We start from the raw sequence: 26,375 nt of genomic DNA on the forward strand, positions 1-26,375 counted from the left end.
TAATAAATGTTCTATATCTGTTGTAGCTCGATGTGGATTTGGATGGTGTGATTCACTTTCAGTCGGCTACTGGCCCTTTTTCTGTGGCTATCCAGTGCTCCAAGAAAAAGTGTGAGGTAGGAGTTTCTGAATGGTAAATTACTCTTTTTGTTTAGATTTTGGTGAGTTGTTAGTCCCATTATTTCCTTTTTTTCCAGGTGGTTGTTGATCACTGTCTTGTGGACTTTGGCACTCATGTGGTCGGACAGACGGTTTCACGAGTAATCACCATGACCAACAGAGGGGCTCTCGGCACTCGTTACACCCTGACCCCCGTCTCCACCGGTCCCCTTCAGCAAACCTTCACCAGCTCACTGGTGAATCACACTGACACGACTGACTGACTCCTCCAGTAGTGCCTGTTGGGTCATAAGTGAACTGAGTGAGGGAGATAGTCCTGTGATTTGGTATCCAGTTATTCTGGTTATGTTAGAGTGAATCTGACAAAAATATGTTCAGGTAGGGTTGCCAACACAACAGAAAGTGGAATAATGTGGCAGTGCACTTTCATTGTGATTTCAGCTTAAATCTAATGGATCCCATGATGCGTGATATGAGGTTTTGTGAAGTCCCCCTGTAGTCAATAATTGTCCCTTAACTCATCTTTGATCACTAAAATTACATATTTAAAAGTTTTTTCCTTAAAAAAAATATGTCATGCCTTAAAATAAACTTGATTGTAACTCGACACCCTTGCCTCATTTACTATGCGCGGTTCTATGAATATGCAAATGAGCCCCGCCTCCACTCACTCACTCACTCAGCTCAGAGATCCACTGGTTGACGATCACACGTTGATCTGATTGGTTACAAGGTAGTTTGTGACGTCAGAAACACCAGCGATTTCAAAGCGTGTGTTTGAGACTGTCTTTGGTTCACTGCAGTTTTAAGGAGGAAATACTCAGCAATGGTGTCGACTTATGAATATACACATGGTTTGTCTGTTTACACTGTTGTTTATTTAGTTCTCTTGTTATCTCTGTATATTTAAGTCAGAATATTTGTATAATATTTACACATGGTTTGTCTTAAAGCATATTAAAAACACCACATAGACACATAAACAACATTAAAAACTGGATTTTCACCACAGGGGGACTTTAATATTTTGGTCAATCTTTCTGCCCAGGATTCTGGTAAAAGCGGTAGTTTAGAGATGGCCAGTCTGAACCCAGAGAACACAGCAGAAATCCCATCAGGCATAGAGAAGACTCACATTGACCTCGGACCAGGTAACACAATGCTTTTCTCCTGTGGCACAGTGCTTTTCCAGTAATACATTTGAAATTTGTAATGTTAGTTGCAAGCATGTAAAAACAATGACTTCAGTGATGACATGACTATTTCATTTCAAATAGGACCTGGGTTCTCTTACGAGAGGTCTCTCGTACTGCGTAAGATATCTTACGCTAGGGGAAAATCCTTTTCCGCGAGATATTGAAGCCAAAAATTATCCTTAATTTTGTAATAATGCAAAACGCGTTGCAGCAGCAATGCAGACATAGGCGAGACAGCTCGCGCGCCTATTGGCTGCTCTGCGGCAACTGCAGCAGCCTATCGAGCGAGGCCTGGCGTGACGTCAGACCCAATCAGGGCACTTCGCGCCCGCTGTGTCACGTCCCGCCGAAATGGGCGTGGTCTAGGCCTATAAATATCGCTCGCAGGCAGCTATTATCTGATTTTTCATCCTTCAAGCGATGCACACGCATCGCTGGAGCTGGATAAGAAGCCGCGCCGTCTGAAAGAGAGCACCTTCAGCGGGACGAGTCACTGAAGTCGCTGGCCGCGCCGCCTTCCTTGCCTTCCTGCTGCGCTTTCCGGCATTATATCCTTTCTCTGCTACTGTGTTTATGTATGTGTGTGTGCTCGCCGCCGCGACACACACTCCCATTGCACTAAAAGAGCTGGGCGTCTTTTTCAAGACGCCCCTTTTCCTGATCACGCAGCTCTCGCACTCGCTGACGGCGACTGCCCTCACTGCGAGTTAGGTACTGCCTATGGTGACTCTGAGGACTCACCTGGCATCCTTCTCCGAGACTGCTCCTCCGCCCCCCCCCCCCAACCCGCAAAGCTTGCCGGTTCGCCCGCTTGCCTTGCCTGCTTGGGGGACGATACCTGTTCTCCCTCTGTTCGAGCCGCGCACACCGCGCCGCTCACAGAGGATGTCAGGAGCGGGCGGTCACGGGGCTAGCTTTCTCTCTCCCTCTGTTCAAGCCGCGCAAACTGCGCCGCTCACAAGGAAGGCTGGAAGCGGACGGTCGGGGTTAGTTTTTCTTTACGTTATAAGAAAGCTACCCTGCCTTCTGCGCCCCATTCATGCGTCACTCACCGGCGAAAGGAGAATGGTGTGTTTTTAGTCCCTCCGAGGATGGACTGACCTTCAATTTCTCATACATATTCCCAGTTCCCTGATCATGCGACTGGAAATATCAATATTGCAGCAGGCGAGCCTGTTTTAATACAACCGCGCCTGCAAGCATACGCCGAAGAAAGCATGTGACGCTCTTATATGCTCGTGCATTCGAGCCGAAGTGACGAAACTATTGAGCAAAGGGGCCATAGAGCCTCTCTCTCAAGTTCAGAGCGAAGGAGGGCTATACAGCAGATACTTCCTGGTACCGAAAAAAGACGGGGGTCTCAGACCCATACTAGATCTAAGGCAACTGAACAAAGTGCTTGTGAAGCGACAGTTCAGGATGCTCACGACCAGGCAAATCCTTGTGCAGATTCGCCAAGGAGATTGGTTTGTGTCAATAGATCTGAAAGACGCGTATTTTCAAATACAGATAGCGTCACGTCACAGGCGATATTTGAGATTCGCCTTCGAGGGCCAGGCATATCAGTACACAGTCCTGCCGTTCGGTTTGTCCCTAGCACCCCGTACATTTACGAAGTGCATGGATGCGGCGCTCGCACCCCTCAGAATGAGAGGCATGCGAGTGCTGAACTATTTGGACGATTGACTGATTCTAGCGCAATCTCGCGCAGTGCTCATAGAACACACAACCATTTTACTCGATCACCTCGAGGATTTGGGTCTGAGTGTCAATTGGGCGAAGAGCTCCCTGTCACCCAGTCAGAAAATATCTTTCCTGGGCACAGAACTGGACTCACTATCCATGATAGCGCGACTATCACAACAGCGCGCGGTAGACATTCGACGCACAGTGAACTCTTTTCGCTGCGGCGCGTCTGTCCCGCTCAAGAGATTTCAGAAGATGCTAGGTCTCATGGCCTCAGCATCGTCAGTGCTCCAGCTGGGTCTGCTCCGCATGCGCCCGCTGCAGTTTTGGCTGAAAGCGCGAGTCCCACGCGAAGCGTGGGCACCCGGTTTGCTTCGCCTCAGGGTCAATCAGAAATGCGTTACAGCTCTGAAACCCTGGAAAGCGAACGACTGGTACCAATCAGGTGTAAGCCTGGGGACTTCCTCGAGGGTGAAAGTGGTGTCCACGGACGCGTCCACCTCGGGATGGGGAGCGCTGCTCGAGGGCAGACCGTTCTTCGGCCAGTGGTCAGAACGGGAGAAGCTCCTGCACATAAACTGCCTCGAAATGCTGGCAGTAGACAACGCGCTGACGCGTTTTTGTCCCCAAATAAAAGGTCACCACGTCTTGGTCCGTTCGGACAACATGTCTGTGGTGTCCTACATAAATCGCCAGGGCGGCATCAGATCCGAGAAACTGTACAGGCTGGCAGAACGCCTCCTGGTATGGGCTCAGTGCAACCTGCGCTCGCTCAGAGCAGCGCACGTGCCAGGGATCTTGAATATAGGACCGGACAGACTGTCCAGGAACAATGTTCCGGCAGGCGAGTGGTCTCTACACCCACAGACAGTCCAACTGCTGTGGAAGAAATTCGGCAGAGCGGAAGTGGACCTGTTTGCGTCTCGAGAAAACGCTCACTGTCAAGAATTTTTCTCCAAGAGCAAGAGCGCGCTGGCCCATGTGTGGCCCCGCCGCCCGCTCTATGCTTTTCCCCCCGTCTCTCTCCTGCCTCAGGTGATAGAACGGATCAGGGAAGAAGGATGCTCAGTACTGCTGGTAGCACCGTTCTGGAAAAACCAACCTTGGTTCCCAGCCGTGATGCAGTTAGCAAGTACTGCCCCGTGGCCAGTACCAGTGAGGAGAGATCTCCTCTCACAGGCCCGCGGCTCGATCTGGCATCCTCGCCCGGAACTATGGTCCCTTCATGTCTGGGCCATCAACGGGTACATGTTGGACTCCCTAAAGGAGTATTAAACACGATCACGCAGGCTAGAGCTCCGTCTACAAGACGACTCTATTCTTCGAAATGGTCAGTGTTTTCGGGCTGGTGCACAGCCCGTGGTGTGTCACCCACAAACTGTGATGTGACAGAGGTGTTTTCCTTCCTACAAGAGCTGTTGGATGGGGGCAGGGCCCCCTCCACGCTCAAAGTTTATGTGGCGGCTATAGCAGCGTTCTCAGAAACAACGCTTGGTCAGTCAATAGGAAGGAACGATTTAGTCATCCGCTTCCTTAGAGGAGCTAAGAGACTGAATCCTCCCAGACCTCCCTCAGTCCCCGTATGGGACCTTTCTACGGTTCTGGAAGCCATGAAAGGTGCGCCATTTGAGCCTTTACAGTCAATCGATTTGAAACACCTGTCTTTCAAAACGGTGTTTTTGCTGGCTCTCGCTTCAGTGAAGCGCATAGGGGATCTGCACGCGCTCTCTGTGAGCGCGGCGTGCATGGAGTTTGGGCCCAATGACTCAAAAGTTATACTCAAACCTAAGCACGGTTATGTTCCAAAATCCCTCAACACACCGTTTAGGGCGCAGGTTATCTCCCTGTCAGCCCTACCGGTCCCTGATGAGGAAAGAGACGCGAGCCTCCTTTGCCCAGTCAGGGCATTACGAGCTTATGTGTCTCGCTCGTCTGTTTTCAGACAGACGGAACAGCTCTTTGTTTCGTTTAGCGGACGTTCTAAGGGACTAGCCGCGTCGAAACAGAGCCTATCCAGATGGATAGTTGATGCTATAGCGCTGGCATACGCCTCCAAGGGCATGCAGTGCCCTTTGGGTGTCAGAGCGCACTCCACGAGAGGCATGGCCTCTTCGTGGGCCTGGTCAAGTGGGATTGCCTTGCAAGATATTTGTATGGCGGCAGGCTGGGCCTCCCCGTCTACATTTATAAGGTTTTATAACCTAGAGGTTCCCGCCCTGCAGGCCAGGCTGCTGTCGGTCTAAACTACCAGTATTATCTGACCTGATGCGATCAGCTCAGAATGCTGCGTTTGCTGAGCACAGCTCAATGTTCGACAGTATAAAGCTGGGCAAACTGTGTAAGACCCACATTTTTCCCCATCAGTTCAGGCCGTACCCCGCCCTGTCTGTATGATGAAATTCGCGTCCCATCGACGCTACTTTATGTGGAAAAGTGAGGCTGCACCCCTCCCTCTTCCCGGACTCCCTGTGAGTTCACTGAGTGATTGTGCACTATATGTACCCCGGGCTTTCGCCCTTGGGTCTTTGGTGTCGGATCTCAGCATGCACGGCGTTTTACATTGGGTCCCCTAGCGTAAGATATCTTACGCAGTACGAGAGACCTCTCGTAAGAGAACGTACTCGGTTACTAACGTAACCTCGGTTCTCTCTAGAAGAGGGAACGAGTACTGCGTATCTTGCCGTGCATGCACACGCTCTGGTTGCTTCGATGATGAAAAACCAGATAATAGCTGCCTGCGAGCGATATTTATAGGCCTAGACCACGCCCATTTCGGCGGGACGTGACGCAGCGGGCGCGAAGTGCCCTGATTGGGTCTGACGTCACGCCAGGCCTCGCTCGATAGGCTGCTGCAGTTGCCGCAGAGCAGCCAATAGGCGCCCGAGCTGTCTCGCCTATGTCTGCATTGCTGCTGCAACGCGTTTTGCATTATTACAAAATTAAGGATAATTTTTGGCTTCAATATCTCGCGGAAAAGGATTTTCCCTTAGCGTAAGATATCTTACGCAGTACTCGTTCCCTCTTCTAGAGAGAACCGAGGTTACGTTAGTAACCGAGTACGTTTTTTACTAGGCTCTTTGAATAATGACTTAATCCCTTCTACATCCGGCATCCAAAACATAGTCAGCATAATTACACCGCCTTTTAAGACACCGTTTTGACAGAGAAGTCGATAGAAATGGCAAATCTAATACATATTTATATTTTATAACATTTGAAATAGTTTAGTTTAATGAAAAATAAAGATATACCACTTTTTCAGGCTTCTTAGCTTTGACAATGACTGTGACAAATGTATGTGACATGTACGTATGTGTATGTAACACTTACATGTATACACTTTGTACTTATTTTTTAATAGTAAATTCTGTTTAATAGTGTCTCCTGTCAGCAGTCACAGTCCTGGTGAGGTTTTGACAGCTGATCCAGGATCAGTGGATAGTAAAGTGGAGCCTACTGAGATTAGCATTGAGGAGGTATGGACACACTGACCTGTTTACACACATTTAAGAAAGCAAATCAAGAAAGGCATAAATCGAGTCTGGTTCTCAAAGTTTGAATTTAATTTAATTTGCAGACACATTATCTAAGGATAGAATATCTAAGTGAACTGAAACTGAAACAGCTTTGCTAGTGTAACGATCTCTGTCTGTTTAGTATTGATTGTGGTTTGGTTTTGTTTTGACTGTTCCCTGTCCCGATTAGACTGAGTTCTGTTTGCTAATTAGTTTCCTTAGTTACTGATTATGTTTACCTGTTGTTCATTTAGTTCTCTTGTTATCTCTGTATATTTAAGTCAGAATATTTGTATAATATTTACACATGGTTTGTCGTAAAGCATATTAAAAACACCTCATAGACACATAAACAACATTAAAAGCTGGATTTTCACCACAGGGACTTTAAATGGCAGTGTAACATACAGGTGTTCTCTTTACAGCCGTATGAAGGTGATGTTGGCCCATTTATGAGTGTCAGAATACCCATCATCTTCACACCAACCATTCCAGGAGAGGCAAAACTGGATTTCCAAATCCTATTTTCTCAACCTGGTTGTGAACCGGTAGAGTTTTCACATAATTATAAAAAATATATATATTTACATACTTTATATTTGCTTTAACAGCTCAAAATATGAACTTGATTTTCTCCTTGTTTTCTGAATGCATAGATTGTGGTTTCAGTTTGCGGGGTGGCCGAGAGCGCTCCTGTGTGGGTGACCAAGCCAAATATTGACCTGAAAATCTGCATGTATGATCGTCTTTATCAGGACAGCATCGAAGTTCAAAGCAAGTGAGTTGCACCAGTTCGATTTTTATCAAGACAAGATTCACATTTGCCATTGAATTCTATTGCTGGTGGACTTCTAAAGCAGGGAGTCACAGAGCAGCTGTATTCTGTAGAGATCCCCAACCTGACCTTGACTTAAGAAGACCTGTTGTGCTGCCTATCCGTGGGAGGACATGAATTTGTAGGACATAATGCCTGCAAAGTAGGGGTGTAACAATATATCCTGTCACAATATATATCAATACAAAAATTCAACAATATGTATTGTGGATAGTTCACCCAAAATAAAAATTACTGTATGAAAAATAAAAAATTAAAATTAAACTGTTATATATAATGTTGAATATAATGTATAATAATGAAATGGGGGAATATTTGTGTGTCCTGATAATGCCAAATGTCTGATGTTACCAGTAAAAAGTGGCCTACATTATTTTAAATATATCTAGTCAGAGTGCAATCATATTTGTCTAAAATAATTCTGTATTTTCATCTTCAGAATCATGAATATTGTTATTCTGGTGTCTCTATTGTCCTGTGCATTGGGTTTCCAGCACCAAGTCCAAGTCTATTCATTTACACACACAATGTAACACCAAATTTAGCATTTTAATCAACTGTACATTTTAATCAACCTTTTATCATATGTCTTGGAGTATCGCAATAATACTGTATGGTGAGTTTAGTATCGTGATATGTATCGAATCGTGACATGAGGATATCGTTACACCTCTACTGTAAAGCAATCGTTACTACAGATACCAGTTAAAGAATGTGAATATTTGGTGGTGTTTTTTTTTTTTTTTCAGGCCCTTTATTTCACACTCTGCATAGTCTGATTATTTAAAGAATTCCCAGGATGATCTTCCATTATATCTGCTGTTCTGGAAGCTTCTTGCTGCTGGCAACATTGGGGAAAAATGGGTCATCTATTCTAGATCCATATGGATAGTGGGGTACTGCATATTTCACAGACCAGCTGATGTGGATCTGAATGAGTGGCACACACAGATCTCGTTTGCTTCTCATATTTAATATTTTTTCTGGTTGTGCTTTAATGCTCTGTGTTGCTGAGAGTGTTTGGTTGGGATTACACACACATACATACATGGAGATTACATTGTACAATGCAGTGTAATTGTGTTTGACTTTAAATTGAGAATGAGTCCTCTTTAATATATGAATATATTGGTTCTCTATATGTCTTCTCTTTCAGTCTGTTTTCCTGACTTTTGAGAATATGAATATTTGGTGGTGTTTTTTCTTTTTTCAGGGCCAGCTCAGCTCTCAGATTGACATTCAAGGTGTGTAAAGAGATGAGGAACCACATGTCTATCCTACCTAAAACAGGATTCATCCAGGCCAAATCCAGCTTCAGTGCTCAGTTGAAATTTCTGCCCAGGTAGACCTTGATAACAACACTTAATTAGATAAATAATACTAGACTTAAAGTCTCCCTGTAGTAAATCACCTTTGATCACCAAAATTACATATTTTAACATTTTTTCCTTGAAAAAAAAAACTTCTTGCCTTAAAATATCTTGAATGTAACTCAACACCCTTGCCTCATTTAGTATGCATGGTTCTATGAATATGCAAATGAGCCCCGCCTCCACTCACTCACTCAGCTCAGAGATCCACTGGTTGATTTTTTATCTGTTGATATTTGAATCCATGATGCCATGTGTCTGAATAAGAAGTCCAGGACCTCCAGCAGGAAAATATGCCCACATCATTAAAGATACGGTATATTAAATTGTACACATTGGGTACTTTTTATCCTTGTGTGCACCGAACCCATCTGGCGTGTTTGCTGCCAAAAGCTCTTTGTCTAGTTTGATCTGACCACAGATCCCTGTGCCGTCGTGTCTGACAACTGGATTTGCTGGAGTTTGTTTTTGGAGGATTTTTCTTGAAACCCTCCCAAACAACATGTGGGGATGTAGGAGTTGTTTGAGTTTTGTTTTAATAGGCTTCTGACCCTAAGACTCAACTAATCACTGCAGTTCTACCAGAAAGACTCGGGAGAATTAATACTGTAACAATAACATTTATTTAGAAGCTCAGCAAGCAATCAGGTTCTTTGGCGTAGGCCCCGTTCGTAACTCGCATTCGGAGGGTACGGAATCTGCGAGTCCCGCCTGAAGACGAAGGCGGGGGCGCCGCTCACCCCCGGCGGAGTAAGGAAAGGGGCCATCTGGTGGTGGTGGGGTGGATGGAGGAAAAGAACATTCTGAAGTCTTCAGGATGGAAGGGATTGCCTGACTGATGGTGTAGAGGTTGATAGAGGGAGGACCCAGCTTGGTGGAGTAGAGGAGTTGGAGGAAAGATCCCATCTTGGTGGAGGCGGGGAGGATGGAGGTACTGGAGCGACAACATCTGCGAACTCAAGACATGTGTAAGCGCTGCCCTTTTAAGCTACAGTAAATTATATGATTGGATAGATGAGGAGGTAATTAATGACTCGAACGATTGAGTCTTCCTGGCAGAACTTGCGCTAGCTTTATTTCTCCATCTGTGATCCTTGGAGAGTCTTTGGCCACTCGAACTCTCCTCCTCTCCGTGCATGAAGACAATATAGACACACGTCCTCTTCCAGGCGGATTCGTAACATTTCCTGATGATTAGAACTTTTTAATTATTGCCCTGATGGTGGAAATGGGAATTTTCAATGGTTTAGCCATTTTCTTACAACACTTTCTATTTTGTGAAGGTCAACAATCTTTTGCTGCACATCAGAACTATATTCTTTAGTTTTACTCATTGTGACGGATGATTCAGGGAATTTGGCCTGTGAACTGTGAAACAAGAAGTCATAGCTGGACAATTTCATGTTCCTAGTCACCGTGGTGTGCTAAACAAAGGTAAATATTAATGGGTAAAATATCTTCAGAGAAAAAATTCTAGGGGTGCCAATAATTGTGGCCAACGTGTTTTGGAGAAAAACATTTATTTCATAATATGATCCCCCCCCCCCCCCCCAACCCCCCCAAACCCCCCCAATTCAATTCTTTGATTAGATTGTTAGATTTTTGCAAATTGTTTGAATGAAAGATTAATAGGATAAACAATGCAGATTTATATTTACAGCCATTTTTTATCATATTTACGACGGATGCCAATAATTCTGACCACAACTGTATATTTAAATTGTCGATAAGAAAATTAAACCTCATTACCTATTTGACATGAACCATTCCCATCCTTGAAAAATGTAACTTGTATCATAAGAGCATATCGCAACATAAAACCCTCGAACCATCAAGAGAATCTCCCGAGAGAAGCATGTGGACATTTAGGAGGAGCTGAATATGAATGAGGATGCTGAGATATTTTTAAACCTGAACTGTAACACGCTGTGCTGCAGTGCTGTCGGATCCTGAGAGCGAGGCTGAGAAGCGTGTGTGTGTGTGTGTGTGTGTGTGTGTGGTGCCCTTCTCCTCGCCCACATTTTTCATCTGACAGAGCCGAATATTGATAGCTAAGCTGATTTGAGGTCAGATGAAGCCGCATTACATGATAAAAGTAAAGGAACATTTTGAGGGCCTGACGTGCTGCAGTGGATGAAGTGAAACCGCTTTAATCTGCTTATAGTGCTTAAAATGCAGATTAAAACTGCATTAATAGCATCCGCACCATTTCACTCATCTCTCTCTCTCTCTCTCACTCCTGCGATCCAAACCCACAGATCTGTCTTGACTCCTGCTTATGTAATGCTCTTCACATGGCTCATTCTCACTGGAGCCTTTTCTGGGCCGTTTTTTTGGGGGATATTATTGCACGGCTGTCTGGGATACTTGATTGTGATTGATTTGCTGGATCCTGTGGTCTAATAAATAAGGGATAACATGCTAATTAAAACACTGACAGAGTGTTTGGGATCTTTGATCTCTCTGAAGAGGTTTTTGTTAATATCTGGATGATTGTATACACTATATCATTCTACATTATTTCATGAGACTGCAATTACATCCATCCATTATCAAAGGTTTTATGCTCAGTATATTAAAATTAATAATGTCTTTTGATGCCTATTTTTATTACAGTCATTTGCAATAGTAAAGTCAACAATGGCTACTTTTACATGCACAAAATGTTTTTTTTCAATCGGACTGAATTCATTCCAAATGAATGAATCTGAATGCAGTGTTTACATGAACGCTAAACATGTGATCGGGTTGATGTGCGCGTTTATATGTCACAAGCTTCAAACCGGAATAGATTTTTTGACATGCACACACTGCACAAATATACAGAGTTTTCCGCTGTTTGCAGGAATTCTCCTACATTGGTTCTTTATTTGTTTTAAACAGCAGACTTAATATTTATCAATTTCTGGTCATAATGTGGAGACAATGAGCATATGAACCGCTGTGCCGCTGCTTATATTTATCACGCAGTAAAAATGCCCAAAACCAGTCGTCTGTGGATGAGAGTCTGAATCAAGGACTGGTGGGATGTTGTTCTGCTCCACTTCACAGACGCAATGAAAGGAAAATTTTAAAATGACGGGACACTCATTTATATGACACTTTATTCAACAGGAAGAACAGCTCGTTCTGCGCGTCATTCACATGTGCTTCATTGATTCATCCCATTCACCTGTACCTTGTTTATTATCTCGTTAGCTCCTTTCTTTGCCCTTATACTTAAGCCCTCAGTGCCTGCCAGTTCTTGGTCCTGGATTGTTTAACATCAGTGTGTATGTGGTTCTGTTTCTCTGTTACTCTCCTGTTTATTGTTTTGATTCTTGGATTAAAGATCTATTTTAGTATCTTCATCATCGTGTGCTTTCGTTACTGCCACCCACTGTGACAGAATCCAGGACCTAAAACAAAGATTCAATAATGGACTTGCCAGCAGTGCAACTACTCTGCCTGGAACAGCAAGGAAGAACCCTCTGGGACCACACAAGGGATTTTTTTACAACTGGCATGCCTGACTTAATTTCCTGACTGCTCATTTATAGTATTCTACCACACCAGCCTTAATGAGCAGACTTCGTAGAGTGGGTGCTGGCCACCTATGAATCCTCGTGTCCTGAGTCCATTCCAGTGAGTAATGTTACTGAGTCTGTTCCAGTGAGTAATGTTACTGAGTGCGTTCCTGGGTGTTAAATTTCAGAGTCTTTTCCAGTGAGAGGAATTCCCAAGTCTTTTCCAGTGAGAGGAATTCCCGAGTCTGTTCCAGTTAGAGAAATTTCAGAGTCCATTACAGTGAGTAAAGTTTCCGAGCCTGCTCTCGAGAGGAAAATTCCAGAGTTCAGCCCAGAGAGTGTCCATAATGGCTCTGGCATTGTGTGTCTGGGCCACACACACATCTACTCCAGCCCCTCAGTCCAGTGTCGGCTCCCTGCCGCTGAGTCCGCTCCAGTGTCGGTCCAGCCCCTGAGACCGCTCCAGTGTCGGGTCCAGCCCCTGAGACCGCTCCAGTGTCGGCTCCTGCCCCTGAGTCCGCTCCAGTGTCGGCTCCTGCCCCTGAGTCCGCTCCAGTGTCGGCTCCAGCCCCTGAGTCCGCTCCAGTGTCGGCTCCAGCCCCTGAGTCCGCTCCAGTGTCGGCTCCAGCCCCTGAGTCCGCTCCAGTGTCGGCTCCTGCCCCTGAGTCCGCTCCAGTGTCGGCTCCTGCCCCTGAGTCCGCTCCAGTGTCGGCTCCTGCCCCTGAGTCCGCTCCAGTGTCGGCTCCTGCCCCTGAGTCCGCTCCAGTGTCGGCTCCTGCCCCTGAGTCCGCTCCAGTGTCGGCTCCTGCCCCTGAGTCCGCTCCAGTGTCGGCTCCTGCCCCTGAGTCCAAAGCCATGGAGGCCTATCTTCCCTGGTCTCCTGTACTACTGGTACCGTTCACCTGCCTATCACCTGCCACGACTCCAAGCCAAGACCCCCCCCCAAAGTCCTTTTTGGCGTGAGGTCTTTCGGGGAGGAAGGAGTAATGTCAGGGTTCTTGTGCGCTTTTATTACAGCCACCCAGTCCATGTCCATGGAGTCCATGGGCACATTAAATGTAACTTAATATAACTTAAAATAATCAGTGCATTTACCTCAAAATGTGTAATTCTCATTCTTAATGGTAATAAAATAAGCTTTATGATATTTCAGTGTTTAACAGAGCCACAGTTTTAACTGACTATATATATATTAAAAGCAGTGTGACATTATAATTATTCTAAACTTTTTTACATGCATTTCCCCAAAATTAAACTTAAACTTAAAACTTAAAGAGTGAGATAAAGCCGATTTTCAACACGCTTTGTATTGTTTACGATGTCGGTAGTGTATGTAAATGAACAATGTTTACTCTTTCTCCGTGTTTCCCGGAACAAGTAATTCATGTAAATTTTCATGACGCAAAACCCATCGGCAGTCTTTTGACAGATGCTTTCAAGTACAGATTGTACTTGCTCATTTTTGATCCCCGCTGATGGACCGTCGGATCGACAGAGGGTTATTAACAAAACAGTTATTGTAAGAGTATGTCTATCACTGAATATTGTATCGTGCTTTGTCTACTCTTTAAACTGCATTTATTTAAAGCCTGAAAGTCAATCATGTCTATCATTCAATATAGCTTTTTGTGTAATGGTATAAATACTTGTAATTTACTTGGTGGGAAAGGTTTATAGTAACTTATTTCTCTTTTTTTATTTGATGTGTAATAATGATCAACCCAATTTTCTACATAAATGTGCCTATTATTTTATTATTTAGTGCAGATTGATCTATTTCTTGTTCATCTAATTGCAATTTGCAATATTACATTTTTGCAAATTCACCTGTGGATGGAGGTACAAGCTTCAGGATCAGTGAAGACAGTGAAGTCCTGTGGCTGATCTTGGCAATGACAAGAACACAGAGTAATGAGGTTCACAGCGCTGACAGTGTTGCAGAGTGCAAAGTGCGCTTTAGTGACATTTACCAGTGAAACGTGGTCTATTCTTTACTATGCACAAGGGATAATGGTGAAATCAGTGCTGAACAACAGTGCGATAGAGTCCTTGGGTGTCAGAGAGTAAGATGAAGGATTGTTAATGAGGAAGATGTCATGTTATTGTTATTGTTTTAAATGCATGTTCCTGGTAATGTTGAATCAGAATCTTCCTCTCGCAGCATCTCTTCTCTGATGATGTGGGCGGGGCTATAACCTGTCACTCACATGAGATCAGCCAATAGCAAACCACAACCATCCAATCAATTCCCCACAGACACAATCAAGCCCCGCCCACATTTGTTCTTGTTCTAGAAGCGTTTCACTCGAATATACGGCACAATAGAGGAGAAAAGACTAGTGAAACTTCCGTTTCATGCCGACTTTAATATGTAATTACATTAAGAATCAAGTACCTTTGTACTTTTAAAATTGAAAAGTAGACTTTTACTGGAGTTATATATCATTTGGGCATCTGTGCTTTTACTCAAGCACTTGATTTGAGTACTTCGTCTACCACTGTGTGTAGAAGTGTGTTTTAGTTTGGCTTAAGTCAGCTAAAAATAGCTGTTTAGAGCAGAGGATGTGTCAGGATGTGTTCACAAGCAGGATCCAATCAGATTCCCGTCAGTGTGTTTGTTCCGTCGACAGATGGCCCGTGTGGCGTCCCACAAAGCTGTTCCACAATACTGTGCCAAAACTGTTCAAGAGCACCGCTCCCACTGATTCCATTAACTCGGGAAGGAGCCATTCCTGAAACTCTGCTGGAATCAGATTAAACAATCTTAATTGCATAGATCAGAACATTTACACTGAGAAAGAAATGCCCTTAAATATGAATCCATCTGATTTTATTATAACCACATCACATTAATCTCATATATAAATGAATAAATGTCATTATGCAATTAAGAATACAGTATTTATTTACTTTAAAGCGTCAGTGTTATCAGGTGTTGGTGTTCAAGGCCATTGAAAGCATGTTAAATCCCCATGGTAAACACAGTATCATCTTACTATTGCGATTGCAATCCTTGTCATAAGTCACTGCCACAGATTATTCTCCTTTTTCCTAATATGATCACTCAGATCATCAGGATCAAGTCAGTTAGAAATAGCCAGGGAACACTCTTATTATTAAGGGTTATTTTTATTACTGTTTTAATACATTTTAAATCGATTTTAATTAATGTTAAAGTGCTTTTTTCACAACATTTTGTTTGTCCGATTTTTTTTTAGTGTTAAGCAGTTTTATAAATTTTTCTTCTGATGAGGCTTTTGTTCTTCATAAGGACGGGTGTATCACTCTGAAATATCAAAATAAATGTTAATGTAAAATCAAAAAATATACTCATAGAAGAGTTGTACTCAGGTCACTGTGTGTGTGAAATGCATTTTAATGTAAATACATTTTAAATAAATTAATAGATTAGAAAAAAAAATTGTTGCTCGTCCATAATGCATCAGTGTATGTGCACTTAGAAAATGATTCTGTTTAATAAATAGCCTCCTAAATATTTGAAGTCTTGAAAAGACCATGACATTATATATTTAATATTTGTTTTTTGCATGTGTTTATAGACCGAGCTTGTATGCGGATGCCAAACGCTTCTTCAATAAGGACACAGGAGTTCTGGAGGTTCCTCTGACTGTACAGGTCCCAGATCAGGTAGAAAGTCTCTTTCTCAAAGCAAGGGTTCAGATCCACACTTTTCTTTGTCCAGTGGCTCATTTTCAGTCTACATTCTTTATGCTTGTATTCCCATGGAAGCTGAATGCACATGTAATAACTCTCACTCTTCAAAAGGCCTTTTTTTCTTGTGCAAAAGTTGTATATATACAGTACTATATATATATATATATATATATATAGAGAGAGAGAGAGAGAGAGTATAAACCCGATTTTGTGTATTTGGATTTTGTTTACACTTTAATCCTCACTATTAACCAGTTGCTTATGATCATGCATATTACTATGATATTGGCTCTTTATTAGAACTTATAAAGCACATATTAATGTCTTAATCTGCATGATCATATTCTACAACCCTTAAACCTAAACTTAACAAATACCTTAGTAACTATTTATATGCATTAATTAGGAATTTATTGAGGCAAAACTCGTAGTTAATAGTTAATGAGATTCAGGCCCTAGTGTGATCAGATTTATGATAAAAATGTAAGTTGCATAAATGCATAAATCACTGCCATAATGCAAAGGTGGGTCGCTTGTGTTGATAAAAAAGATATGTCTCAGTTAATGAAACCTATACTCATCAGCTGGTCATTTACAATGTTTCATTGTTTGAATTTTCTTTCTTTACGAACCCTTCAGTAAAGGATGTTAATAGGAAATAGAAGTGAAAAGGGGAGATGGTGTTTTATAGGGGGATCAGGTGAAGTAATTCCCCAAGTTATCGGATATTGTAGATTATCTAGAGCTAGGCCAGTGTTTCTCAAACTTTTTCAGCCCAAGGACCACTTTATCTTCCAATTTTTTTCTGAGGACCACCTAACAGAATCCCACTCTAACACGCCACCAAAAAACAACAGAATCGGAAGGATAAGCTAAATTTAAGTTTAATATGCAACTGTTTCAAGTCAAAAACGAATTATTCAAACACAAATGCAATGATATGATCAGAAATTATTATATGAATTTTATTTCATTTGAAAAAGTAAATGTGAAATGAGCTGCAGCTTAATATGAACAACAAACTGCACATGTGAAAAAAAAAAACCCCTGCAATTAAACATACTGTAACAGCCTAGGTCCCACTTAATGTCATTCCAAAGAGCCATTAGTTTAAAACTGAGGTGGTGGGTATAGGAAGTCTATGGTTGTAACTATGGTAACAATAAAATGCTGAAAAAAATACATACCTATACCAAAAAACTAGTTAAGGATAAATTCGTTAAAATTGGGCAATTCCAGCGTTATGGACGTGTCATTTGCAGTCAAAACTTGAAAATATTAATTCTCAGAAAATGCATATAATACCAATATATTGAGACGTCTGTTTATATATCCATAGGCTACTCCCTTAATAAAGGAGTCAAGACAAATATCAGTCTACACATGCATTCTATATTTAATATGAGGGAAATACACATGTGACGTGACACAAAAAATCTTTAACTTTTAGGTGGCAAAATATTTTTTAGTAATTCTATGAATTACACTGCGTAAACCAAAGGTAATATACCCACCGGATGAAGAAGGGTTGGCCTCCACAGAACATAACATCTTCTTTTTATTTAATTTTTCATGTTCGCATTTATGAGGAAAAAAACAATGTTACGGACGTGACAGTTCTCCATTACATGACCGCTCTGAAAGCGACTTTAAAACTTTCACAGAGACCTCAAACAGAAAGCACAAAGCCTTTCTTTAAAGTGAATTTCGTTTTTTATTAATTGTATCTTAATTTTAATCAATGTTTCATCAACCAATTTCCTGGATTTAATAAATAAGAAGTAAATATAGTAGAAAATAGATAATCATGACACGGAGGCGCCAGCGAGTGAACTGGACTCTCGTCTCATAAACGAACCGAAACTCAGCGTAAGGTATCCTACTTGCCTCACAGACCTGAGAAATATATAGAAAGCTTGAAATGTGTACTTTTAAACAGAACAATTCAAAACGAAAGAAAACAGACTGCTCTCTGCTTATGTAATCCGTATGAAATCTCTGGCGCGTTCACTACTGCGAAGATCGCGAGTCAGCATCGTTCTTCATCTTTGCAGTCGACACAGAAAACACTTGTTTATTAATAAACAATTAAAATGTCTCCTTGCTATAGGCCTATTTGACATATTCATATCATTACTTTTGTCGGTTCTTTGTGACAGCTTTTAGATGCTTTATTGGCAGCGCCACCCACATGTTGAACGCGTCACACCGCATCAGCACCGAAAACATGATTTTTTTTTTTTCTTCAAATCTAAAATAAAAAATCGTGATACGAACCGAATCGTAGGTTTGGTCTATCTATCGTTACAGCCCTAGTAAGATGAGAAAGCAGGAGTTTATGGTTGTAAAAAAACAATGGCTATCTGAACATCTTTGCCAAGCGCAAACCAGAAGTAATCAATAAATTATCGGGGAGGGTCATGCCTTTTTTCACAATCATTTTGGAGGGTTATAGAAAAATGTATTGCTGGCGAAGGGAGGGTCATGTAACTCACAAAACTCCTCCGGTAGCCCCTTAAATAAAAAATTAACAGTCCCTTAAATAAGTGACGATTTTATAAACACTAGCCTAGTTTAGGTCATCAAACACTTACCTAGTTTAGGACCACACTTTAAGAATTACTGAGCTAGGCTATATCAAGAGCACTGTGCTGTCGTGCTGTGTCTGTCGTCTTTTTTACATTGTGAGAGCAGAATAAAACCAAAAAGGCATGAACTCACAATGCTGTCCTCAAACGACTCTCTCTGTCAATGTGACAAATATGATCATTTGCAGCATAAACGTGATCCTATCACCAAAAGCTCGTGTAAATGAGGCCTGTGATATTCTGGTCTTTAGATTTGGCTCGGTCTCGCCTTAAACGCATGTGTGTAGGATTTATTTCACCCATTTTATATCAGCCACTCGGTGAAAATCTGTGCTGTTTGAAAGATGTTTAACTGTGAACACAAGCTTACATCACGTCTGCCGTTTGCTTTGCTGAATACCAGAGCTGTGTGATGACACACTGATCAAACGCTCATAATCCTCTGGTCTGGACACTGGTTATCTTCCCTGAGAAGAGATCTCATCTCTTCCTCTCTTCCTCTCGTCCTCTTCCTCAGCCAGACTCTTCATTCACGCCAGGACTCTCACTGATCTCAAACCTGTGCCGGAGCTGGCACATCACTTCACTATCATGCTTCAAATAACTTTAGTCATACATGTAACTAATTATAATCATTGCATGCAAATCAACATGTAGAATTTCTGAGGAAAATGGCGATCAATCGGCTCTATTATTCATTTCTTATTCATTCATCTCCTTGATTCAGAAAGGTTCACCTAAGTGTTCAGACTAGGTCTCACTTTGTAACAAATCTTTCCCTCGCGGGTCACAATGACCCGAAGCCCTAAAATTATACTTTTTTTTTTTTTTTTTTCTTATTTCATTTAATTTTTTATAAGATTTTTTCTATTTTTTAATGCAATTTTTTTAAATAGATTTTTTTTTTTTTTTTTTTTTTTTTTTTACCTTTATATTACTAGATTTGATCAATAAATAATAAATAAATAGTAATTTAAGCACATTATTTACATTCTTTCAACTTAAATTCAAAATAACTCACAATTTCATGCATAACCCTTTTAATTCACCTTAAAATGTCATGACATGAAAATGCCAGCCTGATGTTAGAATGGCGACCCGAGTGAGCTGAGTGCACTGCTAACTGTGCTTTACCCAGGTGAAGCCTGTGGTGTTCACGGCTCATGCTGTGGTGACCGGCTCAGACCTGCTGTTCGACCGCACAGAGCTGGACTTCGGACACTGCTCCGTTCACGGGTCCACTCGGAGTTCAGTGCGTCTCACTAACTGTTCCCTGTTGCCTCAGGAGTTCGGCTTTGTGGGTATTCCCAAGGTGAGCACAACATCCAGTGCACAGTATTCACTACTTCCTGCATTCAATTATTACATTGTTTAAATGAATACATTTGTAGCTAACTGTGATTTTGTATATGAGCATTTCTGAAATACATAACTCAGACAGATCCTCTGATAACAGATCTCTCTAACCTGTAATGTGGACTCATGCATTTTCTGTAAAGATGCTTTGAAATGATGTGTGTGTGAAAAGCGCTTTACAAATAAATGTGAATTGAACTGAATTGCACACACTTCTCAAAACTCACGCCAGAGAGATGTCACATGACCTCTTTTGGTTCAGTGCATCCGCATTAAACTCTGCAACAGCGCTGAACCATATTCAAAACAATACAAACACACAGCTGAGTGTGTTTTACCCGACCAACAAATACATGCGTTTAGGCTTATGCTTACATGTGGTGTGTATTTGATGTTTCATTGTACCAATGTCAGATTAATCAAAATGATGCATGCAAAACGCATTTTCAATCAGAAATGAGTTTTGAGCTAATCTGGTCTGTGACACACGGCTCACATTCAGAGGAAATGTGTAGAAATGATTTAAACTCAAAGTTGCTCAGTTACTGAGACAGAAAAGGAACATTTTTGATTATGAGATCCAGAGGTCTTGAAGATATAAACATACATGTACAAATATATCTTTTCCTTTCTCTCTAGTTTATTGATGTCCAGCCTAATGACGGTTTTGGCACTTTGCTGCCTTCTCAAAGCATGGACATTCACTTGATCTTCAGCGCGTCTAAGGCCGGGGAACACAGCTTCACTCTCACCTGCAAAACCAGCATTAACAGGTGAGAAGACGAGAAGCAGTTCACGGAGGATCTGCTCAGATAGCATACTGTTATGCAGCATTATTCTTCATTAAGAATATTCAGACATTAAACAATGTCACATTTAACACGTGCAGATGTCTATAAGAGCACAAAAGCTGGCAGTAGGATATGTAATTCGGTTAAATGAGAGTCCAGTGCTGACTGTGCCTGAACACAAGGCTTTAACTCATCCGGCCCCATCTAGTGGCCAACAGTGCAAACTGATAGAGTTCTGGCCAATAGCATGCTTCCTCTATGTTACATGTATAAATAAAATCTGGAGTTTTTTAAGACCGGTGCGTCGCGCAGGTGTTGCTCATCATCAATCACGCCACCGGCCTCACGCCGTTCTCTCACGGCCCTCGACCCTGCCCTGCTCACCACATTTATTTTAATATGAATTTACACATGGTTTGTCTTAAAGCATAAGTCAACACCATTGCTGCAGCTTAATGTAGATGTTTACTGTTTGATGAGCTCTTATTGTATATTTATGTGGCCAGAAGCCGGGTCACATATATCTTTCCTGACACTATCAGCTGTTGCCAGGCCTGATGCTGTTGAGAAACATGTATAATTAAAGCAGTCTCTTGTATTAAAGAGGACATATTATGCTCCATGTTCATCTGTGTTTAGTGTGTGATGTTGCTGTTTGATCATGAAGAAGCTCCAGTTCTTCTCTATATCAGTGTCAGTGTTTCTGAACTCCTGAAACGCCTCCATTGTAGTCTTGAGTTTCTTCCGGGAACACGTCACAATATTCCTCATTATAATAATTAATGCGCAGAATAAAGGGGCGGGGCCTGGTTGAGTTGGTCAGTAGTGTGTTAAACTGGCGGTTATGGTAAGGGGCGGGACATTTCCCAAACACACTCGAAGCGCTCGACCAATCACAACACACTGCTCCAGCCGACCAATCAGAGCACAGTGTGCTTTTCAGAAGGAGGGGCTTCATAGAGACAGGAAGTAAACAGAGCGTTACTGAAAGACTGGGAAGAGAGGAGCCGCAACAATGGAGAATATGAGGAAAATAATCAACATTCAAGCAGGAAAACCTGTTCTAGTTGCTCTTCTAACTCGTATGCCTCTCTTTTCTTGACTCAGAGACTTCGTGTTGTCTTGTCACGCGATTGGCGTCCAGCCTTCTCTGAAACTCTCTGGTAGTTTGGTTGAGTTTGGCGGGACGGCTCTGGGTGACCGGACCACTGCAGTTCTGTATGTGGAGAACCGTCTCAGCGCCGGGCCGAGGCTCTTCTCCTTCTCTGTTCCTGAAGACTCAGACATCTCCATCACACCCTCTTCAGGACGTGTCCTGCCGGGACAGGTGCGGCTCACCCCTGAAACAGTTCACAATCACTCACATTTTTTCTGCTTTATTATCTCGTTTCATTACTACATTTTTGTTTTTGTCCACATTCAGGTTGTTCATGCCTTTGATTCATCAATAAGGGGAGATCGGGGCTAGTTGTCACATTTTATTACAGTGAATATTTCTCATAATAGGTTTATTTTTGATAGTCAAATTATTTTCCTTAATAACTGAATACAAGGAGACATTTACAAGCAGATTGATTTAATTTATTAGAATACATGAAGTACACTAGGGTTTAACCAAAATATCAATAATAACCAGAGAAAACTTTATGCATAATTTGGGACTTTTAATTATAAACAATCCTGAAATACACTGGGTCTCTGATTTGTCTAAGTTTTATGCGCTTTCTTTATTCGCACACATGAATTATCCTGAATTCATTCGCACACATCTATTTTTAATTGTGACTGTTTTTCCAACCTGACATTTATGGAAAAATACCCAAGAACACAAGTTAACTTTATATGGTGAATACAGTGTTTTTCTTCTTAATGTGTGTCAGAGTGGTTTTATCATGCTCACTTGAATTGTAGTTTGACAGATAAAGCATCTTAATTTACTAAATGTTTGAAACAACTAATTTGACTCAAATACTTCCTTAGTGAGATTTAGGTCTCGTGACAACCTGCTCATCTCACTTATTTGTTTGCCCTGAAGTTTTTGTGTGAAAGCAGTCTCAGGTCTGTTTGTTTCAGTGTGTGTGTGTGTGTGTGTGTCCTCAGAGGTGTCTGATCCAGGTGACGTTCAGCCCAACACTGTCTGATGATGTCATCAAAGCAGAGGTTCTTCGCCGGAGGAACGAGACCATCGACTGCCAACACACACCACCTGACACCAAAGTAAGGTTCACACACACCACATCACTTCTCACACTCACAGCACGTCCAGCTGTTGTAACTTCCCAGCTGTCTTTCTTCATTTCACAGAGCAAAATGGAAACTCATTTGCTTTTGGTAAAAGATCAAGGCAGTAAAGTGACGCCTGCAAACGGCAGTCCCTTCCACTCGCCGAACCCAGCTGACCTTCAAGCAGGGTAAAACCAGTCTGTGTTTTATAACGTTGGCATAATTGTCAGGGGACAATTGAAAATATAATTATATATATATCATTTCTTCACAGCTCTTTTGAATATGTGTCTGCGAAGGCCTCGCTCCTGCGCTCCTTCACTGAGCGCCGCGTTCGCCATGTCATCTCTTGCTTCACTTCTACACCAGACACATCAGAGGAGCCCAGACTCAGGTGATGATGGGAGAACGAGGGAAATGTTTCCTTCAAAAAGTCATTAAAAGTTATTCAAGTTTAACGTTCACCACAGGTAACTCTGTGTTAACATGAACAATACTTCTACAGCATTGATTAATCTTAGATAATGTTAAAGTCCCCCTGTAGTCAATAATTGTATCCGTTAAAACTCATCTTATATCACCAAAATTATATATTTAAACTTTTTTTCCTTGAAAAATAATGTCTTCATGCCTTAAAATATCTTGACTGTAACTCGACACCCTTGCCTCATTTATTATACGCGGTTCTATGAATATGCAAATGAGCCCCGCCTCCACTCACTCACTCAGCTCAGAGATCCACTGGTTGACGATCACACGTTGATCTGATTGGTTACAAGGTAGTTTGTGACGTCAGAAACACCAGCGATTTCAAAGCGTGTTTTTGAGACTGTCTTTGGTTCACTGCAGTTTTAAGGAGGAAATACTCAGTAATGCTGTCGACTTATGAATATACACATGGTTTGTCTAAAAGCATATTAAAAACACTTGATGTTCACCACAGGGGACTTTAAATTCAGCATTTACTAATACATTATTCAAATCAAAGTTGTATTTCTTAACATTAGTTAATGCTTGTGAACTAACATGAACAAACAATGAACTGTAAATGTTTTTATTATCTAACATTAACAAAGATGAAGAAATACTGTAACAAATGTATTGCTCATGGTTAGTTCATGTTAGTTTATACATTAACTAATGTTAACAAATGAGACCTTATCATGAAGTGTCACCGTTGTTTAGCCCTCATGAGACGCTGTATCTGGAGTTACACTGTCCCGCTGTCAGACCGGCTCTGCTTCTCGTCTCTGACCGACACACACTCCACTTCAGTCAGGTGGCAGTCGGTGAGACACGTTTCATCATCACCTTTACTGCTTGCTTTTTACCTGTTCACTTGTAATGGTTTCATCCTTGTAGGTCAGAAGGTGTTGAAAAAGGTGAAAATCCAGAACATTTCCTCAGAGTTTGTGAAGGTATCTTTTTCAATCATTTCTTAATTAGTCAGTGTAAAGAAATATTATATAATGTGTGTTGTGTAACTTACACTACTGGTTTGGAATAAACGTTTTTTTTTTTTTTGAAAGAAGTCTGTTCTGCTCACAGAGGCTGCATTTACTTGATCAGAAATACTGTGAAAATTGTGAAATATTATTAGAATTTAAAACAGCTGTTTTCTATGTGAATATATGTTAAAGTGTCATGTATTCCTGTGATCAAAGCATCATTACTCCAGTCTTCAGTGTCACATGATCCTTCAGAAATCACTCTAATATGATGATTTGATGCTCAAGAAACACTTCCATCAGTAACACACTGACCTACAAAAATAATCCCATTTCAAAAACGACAATTCAAACCAATTTACATCTCAAATGACACAATTAATTAAAGCACTCATGTTAACTAAAATACAAGCATCACATTTCTGCTGTTAACACATAGAATTCCAATGTAAGTATATATTTTTTTAAAAACGTGTCTGTCGATAGTACTGTACTGAAGCTTAAATATGTCTTTAATGTTGTTAATGGTAAAATTAAGTTCTTGTGGGAGAAAATGCTGCTGTTCTTTCGTGTTGTGTTTGATATCAGCCTTAACCTGCTGACTTTCAGCTGACATCATCTGTGCTGGATGTGAACGGGCCGTTTTCTGTGCTGAACGCCATGCGATCCATCGGTCCTGAAGACACACACACACTCCTGATCGCATTTACTCTCTCTGTGGCCAAGAAGGTGAGCGCCGCCGCCACTCATACACACATCATAGCAAAAAGTGTTTCATATCATCGTCAGTATCTGGTCTTGGGTCCGTGCGACACCAGCTGATTGTAAAATAGATATAACTAAATGTAGATGCTCGATAGATGCTTTAATATTAAAGTGTATTTATAGCTACAGAGAATTAGATTTAAATAGAGTGATTAAAGTGCCCCTGTTATGCTATTTTAAAGGCTCCCCAATTTTCTCCTAAAATAGGTTTACATGGATCCAAAAAACACTTTATTTTTCTCATAATTTTCAGTGCAGCATCAGCTCTTTTCTCTCAGTGTCTGAAACGCTTCCATCAAGGATTCAGCCTCTCTAAGCCCCGCCTCGCTGAGAGCTGCTCTGCTCTGATTGGTCAGAAACCAAACGCTCATTATCATATCTGAATCTCAGCTCTTGATCACAGTGATACGAACAGTAATGATGGTGTGGGTTTTACCCTATCAATCTCAGAAAACAGCGTCTTCTCGACATGAACAACACGAACCAAACTCTTCCAGTCTCAGATACACTACAGTGTTTGAGGACGGAGCTAAGAGACGCTGATCAGCCAATCAAGACCAGAGGCTGGAATTATGCAAATTAGTTACAAACCTACATAGATTCATCAAGAACTGAGACTGGTACTGATGACGACTCGTTTCAGGCAGACTTTATCATTTATTTTAGGAGACAATAACTTGTAGTGCACTTTGATCTTGAAAACTCTGCAGACCTTTTACATTCACAAATAGATTTATTACACACTACATTACGGGTCATATTCAAAAGAACATAATAGAGCTCTTTAAAGGCTCCTGGAAATCAAAATGTAAGTTTTTTAGCTTTTAGTATTCTAAGCTCTCTCGCACTCTTTAGTTATATCTCATATATTTATTTATACCATGTCCACACAGACGCGTTTCAGCCTAAGCCATCATCAGTGCGCTGGTGTGTTTCCAAAACAATGACAAAATTCGCATTTAGGAGATATAAGCATTCAAAACTCACAGTCTCTCACCTTCTAATGCGTTTCAAATTGACAATCTTTGAAAAATCAAGTAATCAAAACTTCCAATATCCAAAAAAGTTATAAAAATGTTGTAAAACAAATCCATTTGAATCGAGCAGTTTAGTCCAAGGCCCTAAGATGTGTTTTGGTCGATCGGATCACGAGTGGACGACTCTAAATACAGGAGTAAACGGGTCTAAAACGCTTTGAGCTCGTCCAGTTTCCTCCACTTCCAGAGTTAGTAGAAAACACATTCGATCGGATTGCTTTCGTAGTGTAAACGCTCATGTGACTGAATGTGTTCAAACAGCCT

At 41.6% G+C, this 26,375-nt stretch overlaps 1 protein-coding gene across 12 annotated transcripts in view; it reads left to right on the forward strand.

Moving 5' to 3' along the window:
* The window catches only part of cfap74 (cilia and flagella associated protein 74), a 60,070-nt gene that overhangs the window by 20,760 nt on the left and 12,935 nt on the right, over positions 1–26,375 (forward strand). For all 12 annotated transcript variants that reach the window (XR_014211220.1, XR_014211221.1, XR_014211222.1 and 9 more), the window contains exons 16-32: positions 27–116; positions 198–356; positions 1,169–1,271; positions 6,381–6,478; positions 6,943–7,065; positions 7,174–7,295; positions 8,566–8,694; positions 15,789–15,876; positions 19,630–19,803; positions 20,487–20,620; positions 21,746–21,965; positions 22,739–22,855; positions 22,943–23,049; positions 23,136–23,255; positions 24,047–24,150; positions 24,224–24,279; positions 24,919–25,038. Coding sequence is in view for 7 of the 12 variants with exons in the window: in XM_082188668.1 (XP_082044794.1) it covers positions 27–116; positions 198–356; positions 1,169–1,271; positions 6,381–6,478; positions 6,943–7,065; positions 7,174–7,295; positions 8,566–8,694; positions 15,789–15,876; positions 19,630–19,803; positions 20,487–20,620; positions 21,746–21,965; positions 22,739–22,855; positions 22,943–23,049; positions 23,136–23,255; positions 24,047–24,150; positions 24,224–24,279; positions 24,919–25,038 (2,064 nt within the window). In the remaining 5 variants the exon portion in view is untranslated. The remainder of the gene's footprint in view (positions 1–26; positions 117–197; positions 357–1,168; positions 1,272–6,380; positions 6,479–6,942; positions 7,066–7,173; positions 7,296–8,565; positions 8,695–15,788; positions 15,877–19,629; positions 19,804–20,486; positions 20,621–21,745; positions 21,966–22,738; positions 22,856–22,942; positions 23,050–23,135; positions 23,256–24,046; positions 24,151–24,223; positions 24,280–24,918; positions 25,039–26,375) is intronic.

The sequence above is a fragment of the Leuciscus leuciscus genome (genome assembly GCF_965113295.1).
Source record: "Leuciscus leuciscus genome assembly, chromosome: 13".
NCBI classification, from domain to species: Eukaryota; Metazoa; Chordata; class Actinopteri; order Cypriniformes; family Leuciscidae; genus Leuciscus; species Leuciscus leuciscus.